Here is a 25,652-nt window from a genome sequence, read left to right as displayed (position 1 = left end):
ATTGCATTGATGCTACTTTAAATAAAAGTCAATCTTTACATGTAAAGAAATTATCACCAGACGACGAGGGGGAAGTTATGCCGACTAACTCTCCTCACGTGTCAGTACCATCGCCTCCTGCTCAGGAGGTGCGTGATTTTGTGGCGCCAAGTACATCAGGGAGGCCCTTACAAATCACTTTGCAAGACATGGCTACTGTTATGACAGAAGTATTATCTAAGTTGCCAGAATTAAGAGGCAAGCGCGATAGCTCTGGGTTAAGGATAGAGCGCGCGGATGAGATGAGAGCCATGTCAGATACTGCGTCACAGTTTGCAGAACGTGAGGACGGAGAGCTTCATTCTGTGGGTGACGGATCTGATCCAGGGAGACTGGATTCAGAGATTTCCAATTTTAAATTTAAGCTAGAGAACCTCCGCACATTGCTAGGGGTGGTATTAGCGGCTCTGAATGATTGTAACACGGTTGCAATTCCAGAGAAATTATGTAGGTTGGATAGATACTATGCGGTACCGGTGTGTACTGACGTATTTCCTATACCAAAAAGGCTTACAGAGATTATTAGCAAGGAGTGGGATAGACCGGGTGTGCCTTTTACCCCTCCTCCCATATTTAGGAAAATGTTTCCTATTGACGCCACCACACGAGACTTATGGCAGACGGTCTCTAAGGTGGAGGGAGCAGTTTCTACTTTAGCTAAGCGTACCACTATCCCGGTGGAGGATAGTTGTGCCTTTTCAGATCCAATGGATAAAAAATTAGAGGGTTACCTTAAGAAAATGTTTGTTCAACAAGGTTTTATTTTACAGCCCCTCGCATGCATTGCGCCTGTCACTGCTGCGGCAGCATTCTGGTTTGAGTCTCTGGAAGAGGCCATTCGCTCAGCTCCATTGGATGAAATAATCAACTAGACATGTGCACCGCTAAAAAATTCGGTTAGTTTTCGGTTCGGATCGATTCGGACTTTTCGAATTTCGTTTCGGATCGAATCTGATTCGGCAAAATTTGAATAAATTCGTTTCGGATTTATTCGGATCCGAATAAATTCGTTTCGGATTTATTCGGATTCGGCTGAATTCGGTTCTATTCCGTTCCGAAATTCGGTATGTTTTTAGTACACTAACACCCATTTGGTACACTAAGTCACTAACACCCATAAACTACCTATGAACCACTAAACCGAGGCCCCCCCACATCGCAAACCCTATAATAACATTATTTAACCCCTAATCTGCCGATCGGATATCGCCGCCGCCTACATTATAGCTATTAACCCCTAATCTGCTGTCCCTAACACCGCCGACCCCTACATTATAGTTATTAACCCCTAATCTGCCTCCCCCAACGTCGCCGCAATCTAACTACAAGTATTAACCCCTAATCTGCCGACCCGATATCGCCGCCGCCTACATTATAACTATTAACCCCTAATCTGCTGTCCCTAACACCGCTGACCCCTACATTATAGTTATTAACCCCTAATCTGCCTCCCCCAACGTCGCCGCAATCTAACTACAAGTATTAACCCCTAATCTGCCGACCCGATATCGCCGCCGCCTACATTATAGCTATTAACCCCTAATCTGCTGTCCCTAACACCGCCGACCCCTACATTATAGTTATTAACCCCTAATCTGCCTCCCCCCAACGTCGCCACAATCTAACTACAAGTATTAACCCCTAATCTGCCGACCGCAAATCGCCGCCACTATAATAAATGTATTAACCCCTAAACCGCCGCACTCCCGCCTCGCAAACACTATAATACATTTTATTAACCCCTAATCTGCCCTCCCTAACATCGCCGCCACCTACCTACAATTATTAACCCCTAATCTCCCGCCCCCATCGTCGCCGCTACTATAATAAGGTTATTAACCCCTAAACCTAAATCTAACCCTAACACTAACACCCCCTAACTTAAATATAATTTAAATAAAACGAAATAAATTTACTATAGTTAAATAAATGAATCCTATTTAAAACTAAAGACTTACCTGTAAAATAAACCCTAAGATAGCTGCAATATAACTAATAGTTACATTGTAGCTATTTTAGCATTTATTTTTATTTTACAGGCAACTTTGTATTTATTTTAACTAGGTACAATAGTTATTAAATAGTTAATAACTATTTAATAACTACCTAGCTAAAATAAATACAAATTTACCTGTAAACTAAATCCTAACCTAAGTTACAATTACACCTAACACTACACTATCATTAAATTAACTAAATAAATGAATCATATTTAAAACAAAATACTTACCTGTAAAATAAACCCTAATATAGCTGCAATATAACTAATAATTACATTGTAGCTATTTTAGCATTTATATTTATTTTACAGGCAACTTTGTATTTATTTTAACTAGGTACAATAGCTATTAAATAGATATTGACTATTTAATAGCTACCTAGTTAAAATAATTACAAAATTACCTGTAAAATAAATCCTAACCTAAGTTACAATTAAACCTAACACTACACTGTCATTAAATAAATTAACTACAAGTACCTACAATTATCTACAATTAAATAAACTAAAGTACAAAACCCCCCCACTAAATTACAAAAAAAAACAAACACTAAATTACAAAAAATAAAAAAATATTACAAGAATTTTAAACTAATTACACCTAATCTAAGCCCCCTAATAAAATAACAAAGCCCCCCAAAATAAAAAAAATGCCCTACCCTATACTAAATTACAAAAGTTAACAGCTCTATTACCTTACCAGCCCTGAACAGGGCCCTTTGCGGGGCATGCCCCAAAGAAAACAGCTCTTTTGCCTGTAAAAAAAAAACACAATCCCCCCCCCACGTTACAACCCACCACCCACATACCCCTACTCTAACCCAAACCCCCCTTAAATAAACCTAACACTACCCCCCTGAAGATCTCCCTACCTTGAGTCGTGTTCACCCAGCCGGGCCGAAGTCTTCATCCGATGGGGCAGAAGAGGACATCCAGACCGGCAGAAGTCTTCATCCAAGCGGGGCAAGAAGAGGTCTTCCATCCATCATACAAGTACCAAAATACAAACAAACACTAAATTACAAAAAATAATAAAATATTACAATAATTTTAAACTAATTACACCTAATCTAAGCCCCCTACTAGCTATTAATATAGCTTCAATATAACTAATAGTTACATTGTAGCTATTTTAGGATTTATATTTATTTTACAGGCAACTTTGTATTTATTTTAACTAGGTACAATAGCTATTAAATAGTTAATAACTATTTAATAACTACCTAGCTAAAATAAATACAAATTTACCTGTAAAATAAATCATAACCTAAGTTACAATTACACCTAACACTACACTATCATTAAATTTACTAAATAAATGAATCCTATATAAAACTAAAGACTTACCTGTAAAATAAACCCTAATATAGCTGCAATATAACTAATAGTTACATTGTAGCTATTTTAGCATTTATATTTATTGTACAGGCAACTTTGTATTCATTTTAACTAGGTTCAATAGCTATTAAATAGATACTGACTATTTAATAGCTACCTAGTTAAAATAATTACAAAATTACCTGTAAAATAAATCCTAACCTAAGTTACAATTAAACCTAACACTACACTATCATTAAATAAATTAACTACAAGTACCTACAATTAAATACAATTAAAAAAACTAAACTAAAGTACAAACCCCCGCCCACTAAATTACAAAAAATAAAAAAAATATTACAAGAATTTTAAACTAATTACACCTAATCTAAGCCCCCTAATAAAATAACAAAGCCCCCCAAAATAAAAAAAATGCCCTACCCTATACTAAATTACAAAAGTTAACAGCTCTATTACCTTACCAGCCCTGAACAGGGCCCTTTGCGGGGCATGCCCCAAAGAAAACAGCTCTTTTGCCTGTAAAAAAAAAACACAATCCCCCCCCCACATTACAACCCACCACCCACATACCCCTACTCTAACCCAAACCCCCCTTAAATAAACCTAACACTACCCCCCTGAAGATCTCCCTACCTTGAGTCGTGTTCACCCAGCCGGGCCGAAGTCTTCATCCGATGGGGCAGAAGAGGACATCCAGACCGGCAGAAGTCTTCATCCAAGCGGGGCAAGAAGAGGTCTTCCATCCATCAGAAAAGTACAAAAAAACAAACAAACACTAAATTAGCAAAAATAATAAAATATTACAATAATTTTAAACTAATTACACCTAATCTAAGCCCCCTACTAGCTATTAATATAGCTACAATATAACTAATAGTTACATTGTAGCTATTTTAGGATTTATATTTATTTTACAGGCAACTTTGTATTTATTTTAACTAGGTACAATAGCTATTAAATAGTTAATAACTACCTAGCTAAAATAAATACAAATTTACCTGTAAAATAAACCCTAACCTAAGTTACAATTACACCTAACACTACACTGTCATTAAATTAACTAAATAAATTAATCCTATATAAAACTAAATACTTACCTGTAAAATAAACCCTAATATAGCTACAATATAACTAATAGTTACATTGTAGCTATTTTAGCATTTATATTTATTTTACAGGCAACTTTGTATTTATTTTAACTAGGTACAATAGCTATTAAATAGATATTTACTGTTTAATAGCTACCTAGTTAAAATAATTACAAAATTACCAGTAAAATAAATCCTAACCTAAGTTACTATTAAACCTAACACTACACTATCATTAAATAAATTAACTACAAGTACCTACAATTAAATACAATGAAATAAACTAAACTAAAGTACAAAAAAAACAAACACTAAATTACAAAAAATAAAAAAAATTACAAGAATTTTAAACTAATTACACCTAATCTAAGCCCCCTAATAAAATAACAAAGCCCCCAAAAATAAAAAAATGCCCTACCCTATACTAAATTACAAAAGTAATCAGCTCTATTACCTTACCAGCCCTTAAAAGGGCCTTTTGCGGGGGCATGCCCCAAAGAAAACAGCTCTTTTGCCTGTATAAAAAAACACAATACCCCCCCCACATTACAACCCACCACCCACATACCCCTACTCTAACCCAAACCACCCTTAAATAAACCTAACACTACCCCCCTGAAGATCTCTCTACCGTGTCTTCACCCAGCGGGCCGAAGTCTTCATCCGATCGGGCAGAAGAGGACATCCAGACCGGCAGAAGTCTTCATCCAAGCGGGGCAAGAAGAGGTCTTCCATCCATCAGAAGTCTTGATCCAGGCGGCATCTTCTCTGTTCATCCATCCGGAGCGGAGCGGCAGCATCCTGAAGACATCCCACGCAGAGCATCCTCTTCTTTCTTGATCCGACGACTAGGTGACTGTACCTTTAAGTGACGTCATCCAAGATGGCGTCCCTTGAATTCCGATTGGCTGATAGGATTCTATCAGCCAATCGGAATTAAGGTAGGAAAAATCTGATTGGCTGATTCAATCAGCCAATCAGATTCAAGTTCAATCCGATTGGCTGATCCAATCAGCCAATCAGATTGAGCTCGCATTCTATTGGCTGATCGGAACAGCCAATAGAATGCGAGGTCAATCTGATTGGCTGATTCCATCAGCCAATCGGATTGAACTTGAATCTGATTGGCTGATTGAATCAGCCAATCAGATTTTTCCTACCTTAATTCCGATTGGCTGATAGAATCCTATCAGCCAATCGGAATTCAAGGGACGCCATCTTGGATGACGTCACTTAAAGGTACAGTCACCTAGTCGTCGGATCAAGAAAGAAGAGGATGCTCTGCGTGGGATGTCTTCAGGATGCTGCCGCTCCGCTCCGGATGGATGAACAGAGAAGATGCCGCCTGGTTCAAGACTTCTGATGGATGGAAGACCTCTTCTTGCCCCGCTTGGATGAAGACTTCTGCCGGTCTGGATGTCCTCTTCTGCCCGATTGGATGAAGACTTCGGCCCGCTGGGTGAAGACACGGTAGAGAGATCTTCAGGGGGGTAGTGTTAGGTTTATTTAAGGGGGGTTTGGGTTAGAGTAGGGGTATGTGGGTGGTGGGTTGTAATGTGGGGGGGGGTATTGTGTTTTTTTTACAGGCAAAAGAGCTGTTTTCTTTGGGGCATGCCCCGCAAAAGGCCCTGTTCAGGGCTGGTAAGGTAATAGAGCTGATTACTTTTGTAATTTAGTATAGGGTAGGGCATTTTTTTATTTTGGGGGGCTTTGTTATTTTATTAGGGGGCTTAGATTAGGTGTAATTAGTTTAAAATTCTTGTAATTTTTTTTATTTTTTGTAATTTAGTGTTTGTTTTTTTTGTACTTTAGTTTAGTTTATTTCATTGTATTTAATTGTAGGTACTTGTAGTTAATTTATTTAATGATAGTGTAGTGTTAGGTTTAATAGTAACTTAGGTTAGGATTTATTTTACTGGTAATTTTGTAATTATTTTAACTAGGTAGCTATTAATTAGTCAATAACTATGTAATAGCTATTGTACCTAGTTAAAATAAATACAAAGTTGCCTGTAAAATAAATATAAATGCTAAAATAGCTACAATGTAACTATTAGTTATATTGTAGCTATATTAGGGTTTATTTTACAGGTAAGTATTTAGTTTTATATAGGATTAATTTATTTAGTTAATTTAATGACAGTGTAGTGTTAGGTGTAATTGTAACTTAGGTTAGGGTTTATTTTACAGGTAAATTTGTATTTATTTTAGCTAGGTAGTTATTAACTATTTAATAGCTATTGTACCTAGTTAAAATAAATACAAAGTTGCCTGTAAAATAAATATAAATCCTAAAATAGCTACAATGTAACTATTAGTTATATTGTAGCTATATTAATAGCTAGTAGGGGGCTTAGATTAGGTGTAATTAGTTTAAAATTATTGTAATATTTTATTATTTTTGCTAATTTAGTGTTTGTTTGTTTTTTTGTACTTTTCTGATGGATGGAAGACCTCTTCTTGCCCCGCTTGGATGAAGACTTCTGCCGGTCTGGATGTCCTCTTCTGCCCCATCGGATGAAGACTTCGGCCCGGCTGGGTGAACACGACTCAAGGTAGGGAGATCTTCAGGGGGGTAGTGTTAGGTTTATTTAAGGGGGGTTTGGGTTAGAGTAGGGGTATGTGGGTGGTGGGTTGTAATGTGGGGGGGGATTGTGTTTTTTTTTTACAGGCAAAAGAGCTGTTTTCTTTGGGGCATGCCCCGCAAAGGGCCCTGTTCAGGGCTGGTAAGGTAATAGAGCTGTTAACTTTTGTAATTTAGTATAGGGTAGGGCATTTTTTTTATTTTGGGGGGCTTTGTTATTTTATTAGGGGGCTTAGATTAGGTGTAATTAGTTTAAAATTCTTGTAATATTTTTTTTATTTTTTGTAATTTAGTGGGCGGGGGTTTGTACTTTAGTTTAGTTTTTTTAATTGTATTTAATTGTAGGTACTTGTAGTTAATTTATTTAATGATAGTGTAGTGTTAGGTTTAATTGTAACTTAGGTTAGGATTTATTTTACAGGTAATTTTGTAATTATTTTAACTAGGTAGCTATTAAATAGTCAGTATCTATTTAATAGCTATTGAACCTAGTTAAAATGAATACAAAGTTGCCTGTACAATAAATATAAATGCTAAAATAGCTACAATGTAACTATTAGTTATATTGCAGCTATATTAGGGTTTATTTTACAGGTAAGTCTTTAGTTTTATATAGGATTCATTTATTTAGTAAATTTAATGATAGTGTAGTGTTAGGTGTAATTGTAACTTAGGTTATGATTTATTTTACAGGTAAATTTGTATTTATTTTAGCTAGGTAGTTATTAAATAGTTATTAACTATTTAATAACTATTGTACCTAGTTAAAATAAATACAAAGTTGCCTGTAAAATACATATAAATCCTAAAATAGCTACAATGTAACTATTAGTTATATTGAAGCTATATTAATAGCTAGTAGGGGGCTTAGATTAGGTGTAATTAGTTTAAAATTATTGTAATATTTTATTAATTTTGGTAATTTAGTGTTTGTTTGTATTTTGGTACTTGTATGATGGATGGAAGACCTCTTCTTGCCCCGCTTGGATGAAGACTTCTGCCGGTCTGGATGTCCTCTTCTGCCCCATCGGATGAAGACTTCGGCCCGGCTGGGTGAACACGACTCAAGGTAGGGAGATCTTCAGGGGGGTAGTGTTAGGTTTATTTAAGGGGGGTTTGGGTTAGAGTAGGGGTATGTGGGTGGTGGGTTGTAATGTGGGGGGGGATTGTGTTTTTTTTTTACAGGCAAAAGAGCTGTTTTCTTTGGGGCATGCCCCGCAAAGGGCCCTGTTCAGGGCTAGTAAGGTAATAGAGCTGTTAACTTTTGTAATTTAGTATAGGTTAGGGCATTTTTTTATTTTGGGGGGCTTTGTTATTTTATTAGGGGGCTTAGATTAGGTGTAATTAGTTTAAAATTCTTGTAATATTTTTTTATTTTTTGTAATTTAGTGTTTGTTTTTTTTTGTAATTTAGTGGGGGGGTTTTGTACTTTAGTTTATTTAATTGTAGATAATTGTAGGTACTTGTAGTTAATTTATTTAATGACAGTGTAGTGTTAGGTTTAATTGTAACTTAGGTTAGGATTTATTTTACAGGTAATTTTGTAATTATTTTAACTAGGTAGCTATTAATTAGTCAATAACTATTTAATAGCTTTTGTACCTAGTTAAAATAAATACAAAGTTGCCTGTAAAATAAATATAAATGCTAAAATAGCTACAATGTAACTATTAGTTATATTGCAGCTATCTTAGGGTTTATTTTACAGGTAAGTATTTAGTTTTAAATAGGAATCATTTATTTAGTTAATTTAATGATAGTGTAGTGTTAGGTGTTAGTGTAACTTAGGTTAGGATTTATTTTACAGGTAAATTTGTATTTATTTTAACTAGGTAGCTATTAAATAGTTATTAACTATTTAATAACTATTGTACCTAGTTAAAATAAATACAAAGTTGCCTGTAAAATAAAAATAAATGCTAAAATAGCTACAATGTAACTATTAGTTATATTGCAGCTATCTTAGGGTTTATTTTACAGGTAAGTCTTTAGTTTTAAATAGGATTCATTTATTTAACTATAGTAAATTTATTTCGTTTTATTTAAATTATATTTAAGTTAGGGGGTGTTAGTGTTAGGGTTAGACTTAGGTTTAGGGGTTAATAACCTTATTATAGTAGCGGCGACGATGGGGGCGGGAGATTAGGGGTTAATAATTGTAGGTAGGTGGCGGCGATGTTAGGGAGGGCAGATTAGGGGTTAATAAAATGTATTATAGTGTTTGCGAGGCGGGAGTGCGGCGGTTTAGGGGTTAATACATTTATTATAGTGGCGGCGATTTGCGGTCGGCAGATTAGGGGTTAATACTTGTAGTTAGATTGTGGCGACGTTGGGGGGAGGCAGATTAGGGGTTAATAACTATAATGTAGGGGTCGGCGGTGTTAGGGACAGCAGATTAGGGGTTAATAGTTATAATGTAGGCGGCGGCGATATCGGGTCGGCAGATTAGGGGTTAATACTTGTAGTTAGATTGCGGCGACGTTGGGGGGGGGCAGATTAGTGGTTAATAACTATAATGTAGGGGTCGGCGGTGTTAGGGACAGCAGATTAGGGGTTAATAGCTATAATGTAGGGGTCGGCGGTGTTAGGGACAGCAGATTAGGGGTTAATAGTTATAATGTAGGCGGCGGCGATATCGGGTCGGCAGATTAGGGGTTAATACTTGTAGTTAGATTGCGGGGACGTTGGGGGGGGGCAGATTAGGGGTTAATAACTATAATGTAGCGGTCGGCGGTGTTAGGGACAGCAGATTAGGGGTTAATAGCTATAATGTAGGCGGCGGCGATATCGGGTCGGCAGATTAGGGGTTAATACTTGTAGTTAGATTGCGGCGACGTTGGGGGGGGCAGATTAGGGGTTAATAACTATAATGTAGGGGTCGGCGGTGTTAGGGACAGCAGATTAGGGGTTAATAGCTATAATGTAGGCGGCGGCGATATCGGGTCGGCAGATTAGGGGTTAATACTTGTAGTTAGATTGCGGCGACGTTGGGGGAGGCAGATTAGGGGTTAATAACTATAATGTAGGGGTCGGTGGTGTTAGGGACAGCAGATTAGGGGTTAATAGTTATAATGTAGGCTGCGGCGATATCGGGTCGGCAGATTAGGGGTTAATAGTTGTAGTTAGATTGCGGCGACGTTGGGGGGGGGGCAGATTAGGGGTTAATAACTATAATGTAGGGGTCGGCGGTGTTAGGGACAGCAGATTAGGGGTTAATAGTTATAATGTAGGTGGCGGCGATATTCGGTCGGCAGATTAGGGGTTAATAAAATAATGCAGGTGTCAGCGATAGCGGAGGCAGCAGATTAGGGGTTAATAAGTGTTAGATTAGGGGTGTTTAGAGACTCGGGGTACATGTTAGGGTGTTAGGTGCAGACTTAGTGTTTCCCCATAGGAAACAATGGGGCTGCGGTGTTAGTTTTTTTTCAGCCGAAACTCCCATTGTTTCCTATGGGGAAATGCCGAATCTTAACGAGCTAATTCGGATTTATTCGGAGATACGGCAGCTATTTCGGATTCATTCGGTAGATTCGGAAGTATTTTAATTCGGAAATCCGAATCGATCCGAATCTCCGAATTTACCGAATTTACCGAATTTCCGAATTAATCCGAAACGAACCGCACATGTCTATAATCAACAAGCTTAAGACACTTAAGCTAGTTAACGCATTTGTTTCTGATGCCGTTGTGCATTTAACCAAACTTACGGCTAAGAACTCCGGATTCGCCATCCAAGCGCGCAGAGCGCTATGGCTTAAATCCTGGTCAGCTGACGTGACTTCTAAATCTAAATTGCTTAATATTCCTTTCAAAGGGCAGACCTTATTCGGGCCCGGCTTGAAAGAAATTATTGCTGACATTACGGGAGGTAAGGGCCATGCTCTACCTCAGGACAGGGCCAAATCAAAGGCCAAACAGTCTAATTTTCGTGCCTTTCGTAACTTCAAGGCAGGAGCAGCATCAACTTCCTCCGCTCCAAAATAGGAAGGAGCTGTTGCTCGTTACAGACAGGGCTGGAAAGTTAACCAGTCCTGGAACAGGGGCAAGCAGGCCAAGAAACCTGCTGCTGCCCCCAAAACAGCATGAAGAGAGGGCCCCCTATCCGGAAACGGATCTAGTGGGGGGCAGACTTTCTCTCTTCGCCCAGGCTTGGGCAAGAGATGTCCAGGATCCCTGGGCGTTGGAGATCATATCTCAGGGATATCTCCTGGACTTCAAAACTTCTCCTCCACGGGGGAGATTTCATCTTTCAAGTTTATCAGCAAACCAAATAAAGAAAGAGGTGTTTCTACGCTGTGTACAAGACCTCTTACTAATGGGGGTAATCCACCCAGTTCCGCGGACGGAACACGGGCAGGGATTCTATTCAAACCTATTTGTGGTTCCCAAGAAAGAGGGAACCTTCAGGCCAATCTTGGACTTAAAAATCCTAAACAAATTTCTAAGAGTTCCATCATTCAAAATGGAAACTATTCAAACCATCCTTCCCATGATCCAAGAGGGTCAGTACATGACCACAGTGGATCTAAAGGATGCCTACCTTCACATACCGATTCACAAGGACCATTACTGGTATCTGAGATTTGCCTTCCTAGACAGGCATTACCAGTTTGTAGCTCTTCCCTTCGGATTAGCTACGGCTCCAAGAATCTTTACAAAAATTCTAGGATCACTTCTGGCGGTACTAAGACCGCGAGGCATAGCGGTGACTCCGTACCTAGATGACATTCTGATACAAGCGTCAAGTTTTCAAACTGCCAAGTCTCATACAGAGATAGTTCTGGCATTTCTGAGGTCGCATGGGTGGAAGGTGAACGTGGAAAAGAGTTCTCTATTACCACTTACAAGAGTTCCCTTTCTAGGGACTCTTATAGATTCTGTAGAGATGAAAATTTACCTGACAGAGGCCAGGTTATTAAAACTTCTAAATGCTTGCCGTGTCCTTCACTCCATTCCACACCCATCAGTAGCTCAGTGCATGGAAGTAATCGGCTTAATGGTAGCGGCAATGGACATAGTACCATTTGCGCGCCTGCATCTCAGGCCGCTGCAATTGTGCATGCTAAGTCAGTGGAACGGGGATTACTCAGATTTGTCCCCCCTACTAAATCTGGATCAAGAGACCAGAGATTCTCTTCTATGGTGGCTTTCTCGGCCACATCTGTCCAAGGGGATGACCTTTCGCAGGCCAGATTGGATGATTGTAACAACAGACGCCAGCCTTCTAGGCTGGGGAGCAGTCTGGAATTCCCTGAAAGCTCAGGGATTATGGACTCAGGAGGAGAAACTCCTCCCAATAAATATTCTGGAGTTAAGAGCAATATTCAATGCCCTCCTAGCTTGGCCTCAGTTAACAACTCTGAGGTTCATCAGATTTCAGTCGGACAACATCACGACTGTGGCTTACATCAACCATCAAGGGGGAACCAGAAGTTCCCTAGCGATGTTGGAAGTCTCAAAGATAATTCGCTGGGCAGAGTCTCACTCTTGCCACCTGTCAGCGATCTACATCCCAGGCGTGGAGAACTGGGAGGCGGATTTTCTAAGTCGCCAGACTTTTTATCCGGGGGAGTGGGAGCTTCATCCGGAGGTCTTTGCTCAACTGATTCATCGTTGGGGCAAACCCGATCTGGATCTCATGGCGTCTCGTCAGAACGCCAAGCTTCCTTGTTACGGATCCAGGTCCAGGGACCCGGGAGCGGTGCTGATAGATGCTCTGACAGCCCCTTGGGTCTTCAACATGGCTTATGTGTTTCCACCATTCCCGATGCTTCCTCGTTTGATTGCCAAGATCAAACAGGAGAGAGCTTCGGTGATTCTGATAGCGCCTGCGTGGCCACGCAGGACCTGGTATGCAGACCTAGTGGACATGTCGTCCTGTCCACCGTGGTCTCTGCCTCTGAGACAGGACCTTCTAATTCAGGGTCCTTTCAAACATCCAAATCTAATTTCTCTGAGGCTGACTGCATGGAGATTGAACGCTTGATTCTATCAAAGCGTGGCTTCTCGGAGTCGGTTATTGATACCTTAATACAGGCTAGGAAGCCTGTTGCCAGAAAAATTTACCATAAGATATGGCGTAAATATTTACATTGGTGCGAATCCAAGAGTTACTCATGGAGTAAGGTTAGGATTCCTAGGATATTGTCCTTTCTACAAGAGGGTTTAGAAAAGGGCTTATCTACTAGTTCGTTAAAGGGACAGATTTCTGCTCTGTCTATTCTTCTACACAAACGTCTGGCTGAAGTTCCAGACGTTCAGGCTTTCTGTCAGGCTTTAACTAGGATTAAGCCTGTGTTTAAGTCTGTTGCTCCGCCGTGGAGCTTAAACTTAGTTCTTAATGTTCTTCAAGGCGTTCCATTTGAACCCCTTCATTCCATTGATATCAAGCTGTTATCTTGGAAAGTTCTGTTTTTGATGGCTATTTCCTCGGCTCGAAGAGTCTCTGAGTTATCTGCCTTACATTGTGATTCTCCTTATCTGATTTTTCATTCAGACAAGGTAGTCCTGCGTACTAAACCTGGGTTACCTAAGGTAGTTACTAACAGGAATATCAATCAAGAGATTGTTGTTCCATCTCTGTGTCCTAACCCTTCTTCAAAGAAGGAACGACTTTTGCATAATCTGGACTTAGTCCGTGCCCTGAAATTCTATTTGCAGGCAACTAAGTATTTTCGTCAAACTTCTTCCCTGTTTGTCGTTTACTCTGGACAGAGGAGAGGTCAAAAGGCTTCGGCTACCTCTCTCTCTTTTTGGCTTCGTAGCATAATACACTTAGCCTATGAGACTGCTGGACAGCAGCCTCCTGAAAGGATTACAGCTCATTCTACTAGAGCTGTGGCTTCCACCTGGGCCTTTAAAAATGAGGCCTCTGTTGAACAGATTTGCAAGGCTGCGACTTGGTCTTCGCTTCACACTTTTTCAAAATTTTACAAATTTGACACTTTTGCTTCGTCGGAGGCTATTTTTGGGAGAAAGGTACTTCAGGCAGTGGTTCCTTCTGTTTAATGTTCCTGCCTTGTCCCTCCCTTCATCCGTGTACTTTAGCTTTGGTATTGGTATTCCATAAGTAATGGATGACCCGTGGACTGACTGCACTTAACAGGAGAAAACATAATTTATGCTTATCTGATAAATTCCTTTCTCCTGTAGTGTAGTCAGTCCACGGCCCGCCCTGTTTTTACGGCAGGTCTAAATTTTAATTAAACTCCAGTCACCACTGTACCCTATGGTTCCTCCTTTCTCGTCTGCTTTGGTCGAATGACTGAGTATGATATGTGAGGGGAGGAGCTATATAGCAGCTCTGCTGGGTAATTCTCTTGCAGTTTCCTGTTAGGAAGAGATATATTCCATAAGTAATGGATGACCCGTGGATTGACTACACTACAGGAGAAAGGAATTTATCAGGTAAGCATAAATTATGTTTTTTAGGGCAATGGGGAGCTTAGGTTATTTTAGATAGGTTTTTTATTTGGAGGGGTTGGTTGGTTCGGTGGTGGGTTTTACTGTTGTGGGGTGTTTGTATTTTTATTTACAGGTAAAAGAGCTGATTTCCTTGGGGCAATGCACCACAAAAGGCCCTTTTAAGGGCCATTGGTAGTTTATTGTAGGATAGGGGTTTTTTTTTGGGGGGGGGGGCTTTTGTATTTTGATAGGGCTATTAGATTAGGTGTAATTCTTTTTTATTTTTGATAATGTGGTCTGTTTGTTTTTGCAATTTAGTGGTTTTTATTTTTTGTAACTTAGCGTTTATTTTTTTGTAATTTAGTAATTTTTAGTAAGGTTTAATAGTAGATTTAAATAATTTGAGTAGGGTTAGGGTTTTTTAAAATATGTAATTTAGTTTAATTGCTAGTTTAATTTAATTGTTCCGATCAGCCAATAGAATGCGAGCTCAATCTGATTGGCTGATTGGATCAGCCAATCGGATTGAACTTGATTCTGATTGGCTGATTCCATCAGCCAATCAGAAAATTCCTACCTTAATTCCGATTGGCTGATAGAATCCTATCAGCCAATCGGAATTCGAGGGACGCCATCTTGGATGACGTCCCTTAAAGGAACCGTCATTCGTCGGAAGACAACGGAAGAAGAGGATGGATCCGCGTCGCCTGCTTCAAGATGGACCCGCTCCGCACCGGATGGAAGAAGATTGAAGATGCCGCTTGGAGAAGATGTTTGCCAGTCCGGATGTCCTCTTCTTGCCGGATAGGAGGAAGACTTTGGAGCCTCTTCTGGACCTCTTCAGCACCGGATGATGGATCGCCAACCCCCGCTTGGGTTGGATGAAGATGTTGGAGCCAGGACGGATCGGTGAACCTGGTATGGTGAAGACAAGGTAGGAAGATCTTCAGGGGCTTAGTGTTAGGTTTATTTAAGGGGGGTTTGGGTTAGATTAGGGGTATGTGGGTGGTGGGTTGTAATGTTGGGGGGGGGTATGGTATGTTTTTTTTTACAGGCAAAAGAGCTGAAATCCTTGGGGCATGCCCCGCAAAGGGCCCTGTTCAGGGCTGGTAAGGTAAAAGAGCTTGTAACTTTTTTAATTTAGAATAGGGTAGGGAATTTTTTATTTTGGGGGGCTTTGTTATTTTATTAGGGGGCTTAGAGTAGGTGTAATTAGTTTAAAATTGTTGTAATATTTTTCTTATGTTTGTAAATATTTTATTATTTTTTGTAACTTAGTTCTTTTTTATTTTTTGTACTTTAGCTAGTTTATTTAATTGTATTTATTTGTAGCAATTGTGTTTAATTAATTTATTGATAGTGTAGTGTTAGGTTAATTGTAGGTAATTGTAGGTAGTTTATTTAATTAATTTATTGATAGGGTAGTGTTAGGTTTAATTATATCTTAGGTTAGGATTTATTTTACAGGTAAATTTGTTATTATTTTAACTAGGTAACTATTAAATAGTTCTTAACTATTTAATAGCTATTGTACCTGGTTAAAATAATTACAAAGTTGCCTGTAAAATAAATATTAATCCTAAAATAGCTATAATATAATTATAATTTATATTGTAGCTATATTAGGATTTATTTTACAGGTAAGTATTTAGCTTTAAATAGGAATAAGTTATTTAATAAGAGTTAATTTATTTCGTTAGATTAAAATTATATTTAACTTAGGGGGGTGTTAGTATTAGGGTTAGACTTAGCTTTAGGGGTTAATACATTTATTATAGTAGCGGTGAGGTCCGCTCGGCAGATTAGGAGTTAATAAGTGTAGGCAGGTGTCGGCGACGTTGAGGGGGGCAGATTAGGGGTTAATAAATATAATATAGGGGTCGGCGATGTTAGGGCAGCAGATTAGGGGTACATAGGGATAACGTAGGTTGCGGCGGTTTACGGAGCGGCAGATTAGGGGTTAAAAAAAATATGCAGGGGTCAGCGATAGCGGGGGCGGCAGATTAGGGGTTAATAAGTGTAAGGTTAGGGGTGTTTAGACTCGGGGTACATGTTAGGGTGTTAGGTGCAGACGTAGGAAGTGTTTCCCCATAGGAAACAATGGGGCTGCGTTAGGAGCTGAACGCTGCTTTTTTGCAGGTGTTAGGTTTTTTTTCAGCTCAAACAGCCCCATTGTTTCCTATGGGAGAATCGTGCACGAGCACGTTTTTGAGGCCGGCCGCGTCCGTAAGCAACTCTGGTATCGAGAGTTGCATTTGCGGTAAAAATGCTCTACGCTCCTTTTTTGGAGCCTAACGCAGCATTTGATTAAACTCTCGATACCAGAGTTAAATTTATGGTGCGGCCAGAAAAAAGCCTGCGGAGCGTTAACAGCCCTTTTACCGCTGAACTCCAAATCTAGGCCTATATGTGGTGTAATTTGCTTACTTTCTTGACTAACTTCAACAAATCCTCAGTGGTATTTTACAGGGAACTAGACTCCTTTTAAAGAATCTTGTGCATCCAAAACATGAAAATGCTATCTCTCCTCTTAACTAAACTAGAATAGGTGGCTCCCTTTACAGCCCCCTTAAATCACATAATCAACCACATTTTCTCCCTATTCAATTTGTTTATAGCTTACTGATTTAATAACAGATTGTTTCATGAGTACCAATGGTCATATTGGTTTAAGAAATGTCCTTCTACATTATGGCACCATATTTGTAGACTACTTAGATCCATTAGGCTAAAAATTATCCCTCTTCCCAATACACTTTATTTTTTGGATGTTAATCCAGTTTTCTCCCTTTCAAAGATGGTCATCTAAACCACTAGCAGCTACCTTTTAGGTCTCTACACCTTCATATATTATTCAGATGTTGGAACTATTGATTATAACTCCAAAATGTTTACCCCTTGGGAGTGGAGTTTCATCACATTATATGTAGGAAAACCTTCTGTTCCAAACTCCCATTTCCAAATATTTAATATCCTTTCCTCCCTATCATTTCATCCACTAATATTTCTTTGTGAGTGAAATGGATTATGAGACAAACTAGCACCTAGATTATGAGTTTTGTGTTAGAGGCAGTGCGGTGCTAATGAGCAGTTTTGTCTCACCACTCACTTACCTGCAGCGCTGGTATTATGAGTTTTCAGAAACCCGTAGTTAAAAGACTAGAAGTGAGCGTTGAGCAAAATTTTGCTCATTACCGCACTCCAATACCAGCGCTGCTTAAGTCAGCGATGAGCTGGTGTAACGTGCTTGTGCACGATTTCCCCATAGGAATCAAGGGGAGAGCCGGCTGAAAAAAAGTCTAACACCTGCAAAAAAGCAGCGTAAAACTCAGTAACGCAGCCCCATTGATTCCTATGGGGAAATAAAAGTTATGTCTACACCTAACACCCTAACATGAACCCTGAGTCTAAACACCCCTAATCTTACACTTATTAACCCCTAATCTGCCACCCTGACATCGCAGACACCTACATTAGATTATTAACCCCTAATGTGCCACTCCGGACACCACCGCCACCTACATTATACTTATGAACCCCTAATCTGCTGCCCCCAACATCGCCGACACCTACATTATATTTATTAACCCCTAATCTGCCGCCCCCACTGTTGCCGCCACCTACCTACACTTATTAACTTCTAATCTGCCGCCCCCAACGTCGCTGCCACTATAGTAAACATTTTAACCCCTAAACCGCCGCACGCCCGCCTTGCAAACATTAGTTAAATATTATTAACCCCTAATCTGCCGCTCCTAACATCGCCGCCACCTACCTACATTTATTAACCCCTAATCTGCCGCCCCCAACGTCGCCGCCACTATATTAAAATTATTAACCCCTAAACCTAAGTCTAACCCTAAACCTAACAGCCCCTCACTTAAATATAATCTAAATAAATATTACTATCATTAATTAAATTATTCCTATTCAAAACTAAATACCTACCTATAAAATAAACCCCAAGCTAGCTACAATATAACTAATAGTTACATTGTAGCTAGTTTAGGATTTATTTTTATTTTACAGGCAAGTTTGTTTTTATTTTAACTAGGTAGACTAGTTAGTAAATAGTTATTAACTATTTACTAACTACCTAGTGAAAATAAAGACAAATTTACCTGTAAAATAAAACCTAACCTAAGTTACACTAACACCTAACACTACACTATAATTAAATAAATTAACTAAATTAAATACAATTACCTAAATTAAATTAAATTAGCTAAAGTAGAAAACCCCCCCACTAAATTATAGAAAATAATAAACAAATTACAGAAATTTAAACTAATTACACCTAATCCAATAGCCCTATTAAAATAAAAAAGCCCCCCCAAAATAAAAAAAAACCCTAGCCTAAACTAAACTACCAATAGCCCTTAAAAGGGCCTTTTGCAGGGCATTGCCCCAAAGTAATCAGCTCCTTTACCTGTAAAAGAAAAATACAAACAACCCCCCAACAGTAAAACCCACCACCCACACAACCAACCCCCCAAATAAATTACTAGCTAAAAAAACCTAAACTCCCCATTGCTCTGAAAAGGGCATTTGGATGGACATTGCCCTTAAAAGGGCAGTTAGCTCTTTTGCAAGCCCAAACCCCTAATCTAAAAAATAAACCCCCCCAATACACCCTTAAAAAAACGAACACTAGCCCACTGAAGATCGACTTACCGGGAGACATCTTCATCCAAGCCGGGCGAAGTGGTCCTCCAGACGGGCAGAAGTCTTCATCCAAGATGGGCAGAAGTGGTCCTCCAGAAGGGCAGAAGTCTTCATCCAGACGACATCTTCTTTCTTCATCCATCCGGCGCGCAGCGGGTCCATCTTCAAGATATCCGACGCGGAGCATCCTCTTCTTCCAACTACTAAAACAGAATGAAGGTACCTTTAAGTGATGTCATCCAAGATGGCGTCACTTAGATTCCGATTGGCTGATTCTATGTGGGTTGTGTGGGTGGTGGGTTTTACTGTTGGGGGGGTTGTTTGTATTTTTTTTTACAGGTAAAAGAGCTGATTACTTTGGGGCAATGCCCCACAAAAGGCCCTTTAGGGGCTATTGGTAGTTTAGTTTAGGCTAGTGTTTTTTTTTATTTTGGGGGGGCTTTTTTATTTTAATAGGGCTATTAGATTAGGTGTAATTAGTTTAAATTTCTGTAATTTGTTTATTATTTTCTGTAATTTAGTGGGGGTTTTTGTACTTTAGCTAATTTAATTTAATTTATTTAATTGTATTTAATTTAGTTAATTTATTTAATTATAGTGTAGTGTTAGGTGTTAGTGTAACTTAGGTTAGGTTTTATTTTACAGGTAAATTTGTATTTATTTTAGCTAGGTAGTTATTAAATAGTTAATAACTATTTAAGAACTATTCTACCTAGTTAAAGTAAATACAAACTTGCCTGTAAAATAAAAATAAACCCTAAGCTAGCTACAATGTAACTATTAGTTATATTGTAGCTATCTTAGGGTTTATTTTATAGGTAAGTATTTAGTTTTAAATAGGAATAAATTAGTTAATGATAGGAATATTTAGATTTATTTAAATTATATTTAAGTTAGTGGGTGTTAGGTTTAGGGTTAGACTTAGGTTTAGGTGTTAATAACTTTAATATAGTGGCGGGGACGTTGGGGGCAGCAGATTAGGGGTTAATAAATGTAGGTAGGTGGCGGCGATGTTAGGGCCGGCAGATTAGGGGTTAATAAAATTTAACTAATGTTTGCAAGGCGGGAGTGCGGCAGTTTAGGGGTTAATATGTTTATTATAGTGGCGGCGATGTTGGGGGCGGCAGATTAGGGGTTAATAAGTGTAGGTAGGTGGCGGCGACATTGGGGGTGGCAGATTAGGGGTTAATAAATATAATGTAGGTGTTGGCGATGTTGGGGTCAGCAGATTAGGGGTTCATACATATAATGTAGGTGGCGGCTATGTCCGGAGCGGCAGATTAGGGGTTAAAATTTTTATTTTAGTATTTGCAATGTGGGAGGGCCTTGGTTTAGGGGTTAATAGGTAGTTTATGGGTGTTAGTGTACTTTTTAGCACTTTAGTTAGGAGTTTTATGTTACAGCGTTGTACTATAAAACTCTTAACTACTGACTTTTAAATGTGTTAGGTCTCTTGACAGGGTAGGGTGTACTGCTCACTTTTTGGCCTCCCAGGACAGACTCGTAATACCGGCACTATGGAAGTCCCATAGAAAAAAGACTTTACGAAGTTTACGTAAGTCGTTTTGCGGTAAAGTCAAAGAAGTGTGCGGTGACCCTAAACCTGCAAGACTCGTAATACCAGCGGGCGTAAAAAAGCAGCGTTAGGACCTCTTAACGCTGCTTTTTTACCCTAACGCACAACTCATAATTTAGCCGTTTGTTTGACATCTCTTTGACACTCATTCTATCAGTGGTGCTGCAGCTACTAAGGTTTTATTTACATTTGTTTTCACTCAAGCAATTTTGAGGAAGCAATTTGTTTTTTGTTTTTTTTACTCCAATTTTAAAATATTATATTTCTAACCCATTGAACATGTGGCTCTAAATGTCTGATGATCAAACACTAGCCTGAGAGAAATCACACAATGGGGTATATTTATTATAATACTAGCGGACATTATACGATGTAGCGTATTCGATCGGGTTGATTTCTGTCCTCAGCTTCAGAGCAGGCAGACATGTTATGGAGCAGTAGTCTTTAGACCGCTGCTTCATGACTTCTGTTTCCGGCGAGCCTGAAAGCAAACCCAAAGCCTTAAAAAAAAAAAAAAACATATAACTGCCCGCACAAAATAACAAAAAAAACACAAAACCGCCCGCCCGCAAAAAAAAAAACTAACCGCCCACACGAAGTATAACAAAAAAAATCTAATCTTCCCACACAAAGTATTAACAAACACTTAAACCGCCAATCCCACATTGCAAAATAATAAAGTAATTAACCTCTAATCAGCAAATAACATTTGCTTTGTTATTAGCTTTTCACAAGAGACAGCTAAATCATATAGATAACATTGTGCTCTCTTCTGTGAAGTTGTGCAGGACACAGCACTAATTGGCTAAAATGCAAGTCAATAGATAATAAATAAAAAGTCATGTGATAAGGGGGCTGTCAGAAGATGCTTAGATACAAGGTAATCACAGAGGTAAAAAAAAATATATTATTATAACCATGTTGGATGTGCAAAACTTGGGGATGGGTATGGATTATCTATCTTTTTAAACAATAACAATTTTGGAGTAGACTGTCTCTTTAATGTTTGCAAATTTTCTTCAGGTTAATCTATATCTCAGTATGAATTTAAGATTTGTGGAATGGAAAGCAGATTTTCTCTACATTTATTATTTGGATTAATCAGAATTATGATTTTTCTTTTCAAACCTGTCCTCAGACCTCCCTAATAGGCCAGATTTTCAGGATATCTGAACCGGAGCACAGGTGAAATAATCAGCTGATTAGTAAACATGGTTATTAATTGTGAAAACCTGGACTGTTAGGGAGGCCTTGAGGACAGGCATGAAAATCCCTGATTTAAATAAACCAGCTATTTGTACCTTATAACAACAATTTTATTTGTCACTGTTACAGACTACAAATTCAGTGACCTCATCTCTCCACACTTCATAAGTATGATTGTGAATGTCTCCGGCTGCTCCGCTCATAGACAGACATCTAATTGCTCGGATATTTGCTTTCATCGTCGATATCGCACTCATGATGGGTCCTGTAACAATTTGCAGCATCCAATGTGGGGTGCTTCAATGACAGCATTCCAACGCCTCCTTAGACCTGCATACCAAAATGGCTTCAATGTCCCCAGGGGACTTGGGGTAACAGAAGACTCAGGAATTCTTCCATTACCTCTTCCCCGTCTAGTGTCTACAACTATGATTGGTACAGAGACAATCACCCCAGATACTCAATACACACATATGCTTATGCAATGGGGTCAATTTTTGGACCATGATTTAGATCAAATCGTACCAGCTCTAAGCATGTCCAGATTTTCTGATGGAGCTTCCTGTAGTCAAGTCTGTTCTAATGATCCTCCATGCTTTCCGATTACTATACCTGAGAATGATCCCAGAGCAAGCAGTGGTCACTGTATGTTCTTTGCTCGTTCCAGTCCTATCTGTGGCAGTGGTGTGACTTCACTTCTTATGGACTCAATCTATGCACGAGAACAGATGAATCTACTCACCTCTTATCTGGATGCCTCAAATGTGTATGGGAGCACAGAGCAGGCTTCAAAAGAACTGAGGGACTTTACCAACCATCATGGGAAACTAAGAGTTGGCAGAGTGGTAGATGGTGGGAAGCACCTAATGCCATTTTCAAATGGGCCTCCCACTGAATGCATGAGGGATGAGAATGAAAGCTCTATTCCTTGTTTCCTGGCTGGAGATCATCGTGCCAATGAACAGCTGGGACTTACCTCAATGCATATTCTGTGGTTCAGAGAACACAATCGTATTGCAGAGCAGTTCCGAAGGCTCAACCCTCACTGGAAAGGAGACAAAATATACCATGAGGCCAGGAAACTGGTGGGTGCTCAAATGCAACACATAACATATAGTCACTGGCTTCCAAAAATATTTGGGCAACATGGAATGAGTTTGTTGGGAAACTACAGTGGCTACAACTCCAACCTCAATGGTGGTATCTTTAATGTGTTTGCTACTGCTGCTTTCAGATTTGGACATACACTTATCAACCCCATCCTATACCGACTGAATGAAACTTTCCAACCTATCCAACAAGGTCACCTTCCATTGCACAAGACCTTTTTTAGTCCATTTAGGCTATTCCAAGAAGGAGGAATAGACCCAATACTAAGAGGCCTTTTTGGGGTTCCTGGAAAGATGAGGATCCCCACTGAACTTTTGAACACTGAACTGACAGAAAAACTTTTCTCAGCTGTGCATTCTGTGTCCTTAGACTTAGCAGCCATTAATATCCAACGTGGCAGAGACCATGGAATTCCTCCTTATAATGACTTCAGAGAGTTCTGCAATCTCACCTCTGCTCAGGACTTTGAGGACTTAAAAATTGAGATCAAGAACCAAGAGATAAGAGAAAAGCTCCGCAGGTAAGTTTTTTTAATACAGTATTTATAGTAATTCCGTTCATCCAGGGAATCTAAAGTTCCACACCTAAATCACTTCTTCTCATAGGTATTTCCTAGACTTGTATTACTGCTGTGCAAAAACATTTTGCTTCAGAACTTGGTAAATGTGAGCTTGTATATCTGAATTGTATAAAAAACTATTTATAGCGTTTTTTTCTGCATTAAACTATATATTTCTACACAGTCTGTATGGAACACCAAAAAATGTGGATCTGTTCCCAGCACTGATGGTGGAGGAGTTGCTACCTGGGTCTCTTCTTGGTCCTACATTGATGTGCCTGCTGGTTACTCAGTTTAGAAGAATCCGTGATGGAGATAGGTAAATATAGAAAGCAATAATGAATAGTTCCATTCCCTTATATATTACCAGTGCCAACTCTAGGAACAACATATAGGGGGGGGGCACATAAGATACCACAGTCAAACTGGGGGGGCTCTAATAATTTTCACCACTAAATCATACCACTGAAAATAAACTAAATAAAAATATTATATATAAATACTATTTAATAAAAAAAGTACAGCTGAGGCTAGTGAGGCTGAAGACCCTCGACGAAGCCTATAGAAAAAACATACCGCAAGCGCGCTGCAGTCAGTGTGCGACTTGTAATCTCAGCGATTGACTAATTAACTAACATTTATAACAAATAAACACCACTATATAAACTATTAAAAATTACTTTTTGCTGTTCTACCAAAACGTACATCTTGCGGTTAGCCTGTGTGTCCCAAAGGATGACCATAACTTAAGTATACCAGTAAATTCTATAGTTACAATGTGCTAATATTTTTCTACCTTTTGTGTCTAGGTATTCACAATCAGGATGTTAAACGGATAGTCTATTCAAAATTAAACTTTCATGATTCAGATAAAGGCTAGAGCATGCAATTTTAATCTACTTTCTAATTTACACCTATTTTCAAATTTTCTTCATTCTCTTGGTATCTTTATTTGAAAAAGCAAGAATGTAAGCTTAGGAGCTAGCCCATTTTTGGTTTAGCACCTGGGTAAAGATTTCTGATTGGTGTCTAAATGTAGCCACCAATCAGGAAGCTCTACCCAGGTGCTGAACCAAAAATGGGCCAGCTCCTAAGCTTACATACTTGCTTTTTTAAATAAAGATACCAAGAGAATGAAGAAAAATGATCAAAGTAGTAAATTAGAAAGTTGCTTAAAATTGCTGCTTTATGTGAATCATGAATTTTAATTTTGTCTAGACTATACTTTTTAAGGGTGCAGACATTACTATAAACAGGTATATATCTTCATTGCTTGTGCCAGTTTACAATTATCTATAATTAATTGGCAAGATAGTGTGGCATTTTAGCACAGCTTGAAAATAAAATTGGATCATTAAAACATATATTGTTCTTACAGTACACCTAACAGAAGCTTATTAAAATTTATTGCATCAATAGACATACCAACTTTATTGTGTATACAAGTATTATTTATAAATAAAGTCCCTAAAAACCATAGAAAGTATTTATAACATACAAGACGTTTGTCGATGACACATTACACAAACGCTCTTTGCACCGCCAAATTAATCATCAGTCATTGAATTCCGACAGAATGAAGAAGCAACAATCTTGGAATTAAAAAAAAATCCAATAAAACTGGAACTAGAAAATTCTATGACATGTTAGTTATTTGCAAGCAACAATGACATAATTAATTATCAGTTATGTGTTTAATCCTTAAAAATATATTAAGATTGTGCAGTTTCAATAAAGATTGTGGATGCCATAGCACTTACTAGAAGAACTTACAGCCAAATGAGTAAAACGTTTGCAAATCCTAATTTAATAATGACTAACAATTCCCTATTTTAAGAACGATCAAAATAGTTATCTCCCTCCCTCTCCCAAAATTCTCAATTTAAAGGCAGTGAAGGCACATAGTTTTGTATTAGCTAAAGGCATGTTTGTAGAATTGTAGCCAACCCAAAACCTAGTATATAAGACAGAAGCACTGGAGTGTATGGGAGCACTGGAGAATTATGGTCTTTGGGACAGTATTTTGCTGCTTGCCTTGTAAATACTTAATTCATATTTGTGTACCCAGAACCGCTTCAGTGAGA

At 38.8% G+C, this 25,652-nt stretch overlaps 1 protein-coding gene across 1 annotated transcript in view; it reads left to right on the top strand.

The window, feature by feature from the left end:
* Nucleotides 1–25,652, top strand: part of LOC128656086 (peroxidasin homolog) — a 334,999-nt gene that overhangs the window by 224,465 nt on the left and 84,882 nt on the right. Inside the window, exons 15-16 of the mRNA XM_053709815.1 lie at nucleotides 22,029–23,529; nucleotides 23,753–23,887. Coding sequence (XP_053565790.1) covers nucleotides 22,029–23,529; nucleotides 23,753–23,887 — 1,636 coding nt within the window. The remainder of the gene's footprint in view (nucleotides 1–22,028; nucleotides 23,530–23,752; nucleotides 23,888–25,652) is intronic.

This window comes from Bombina bombina, chromosome 1, assembly GCF_027579735.1.
Source record: "Bombina bombina isolate aBomBom1 chromosome 1, aBomBom1.pri, whole genome shotgun sequence".
Lineage (NCBI taxonomy): Eukaryota > Metazoa > Chordata > Amphibia > Anura > Bombinatoridae > Bombina > Bombina bombina.
Note: the sequence above shows the minus strand (reverse complement) of the source record. Positions and strands in the feature narration are given on the sequence as shown.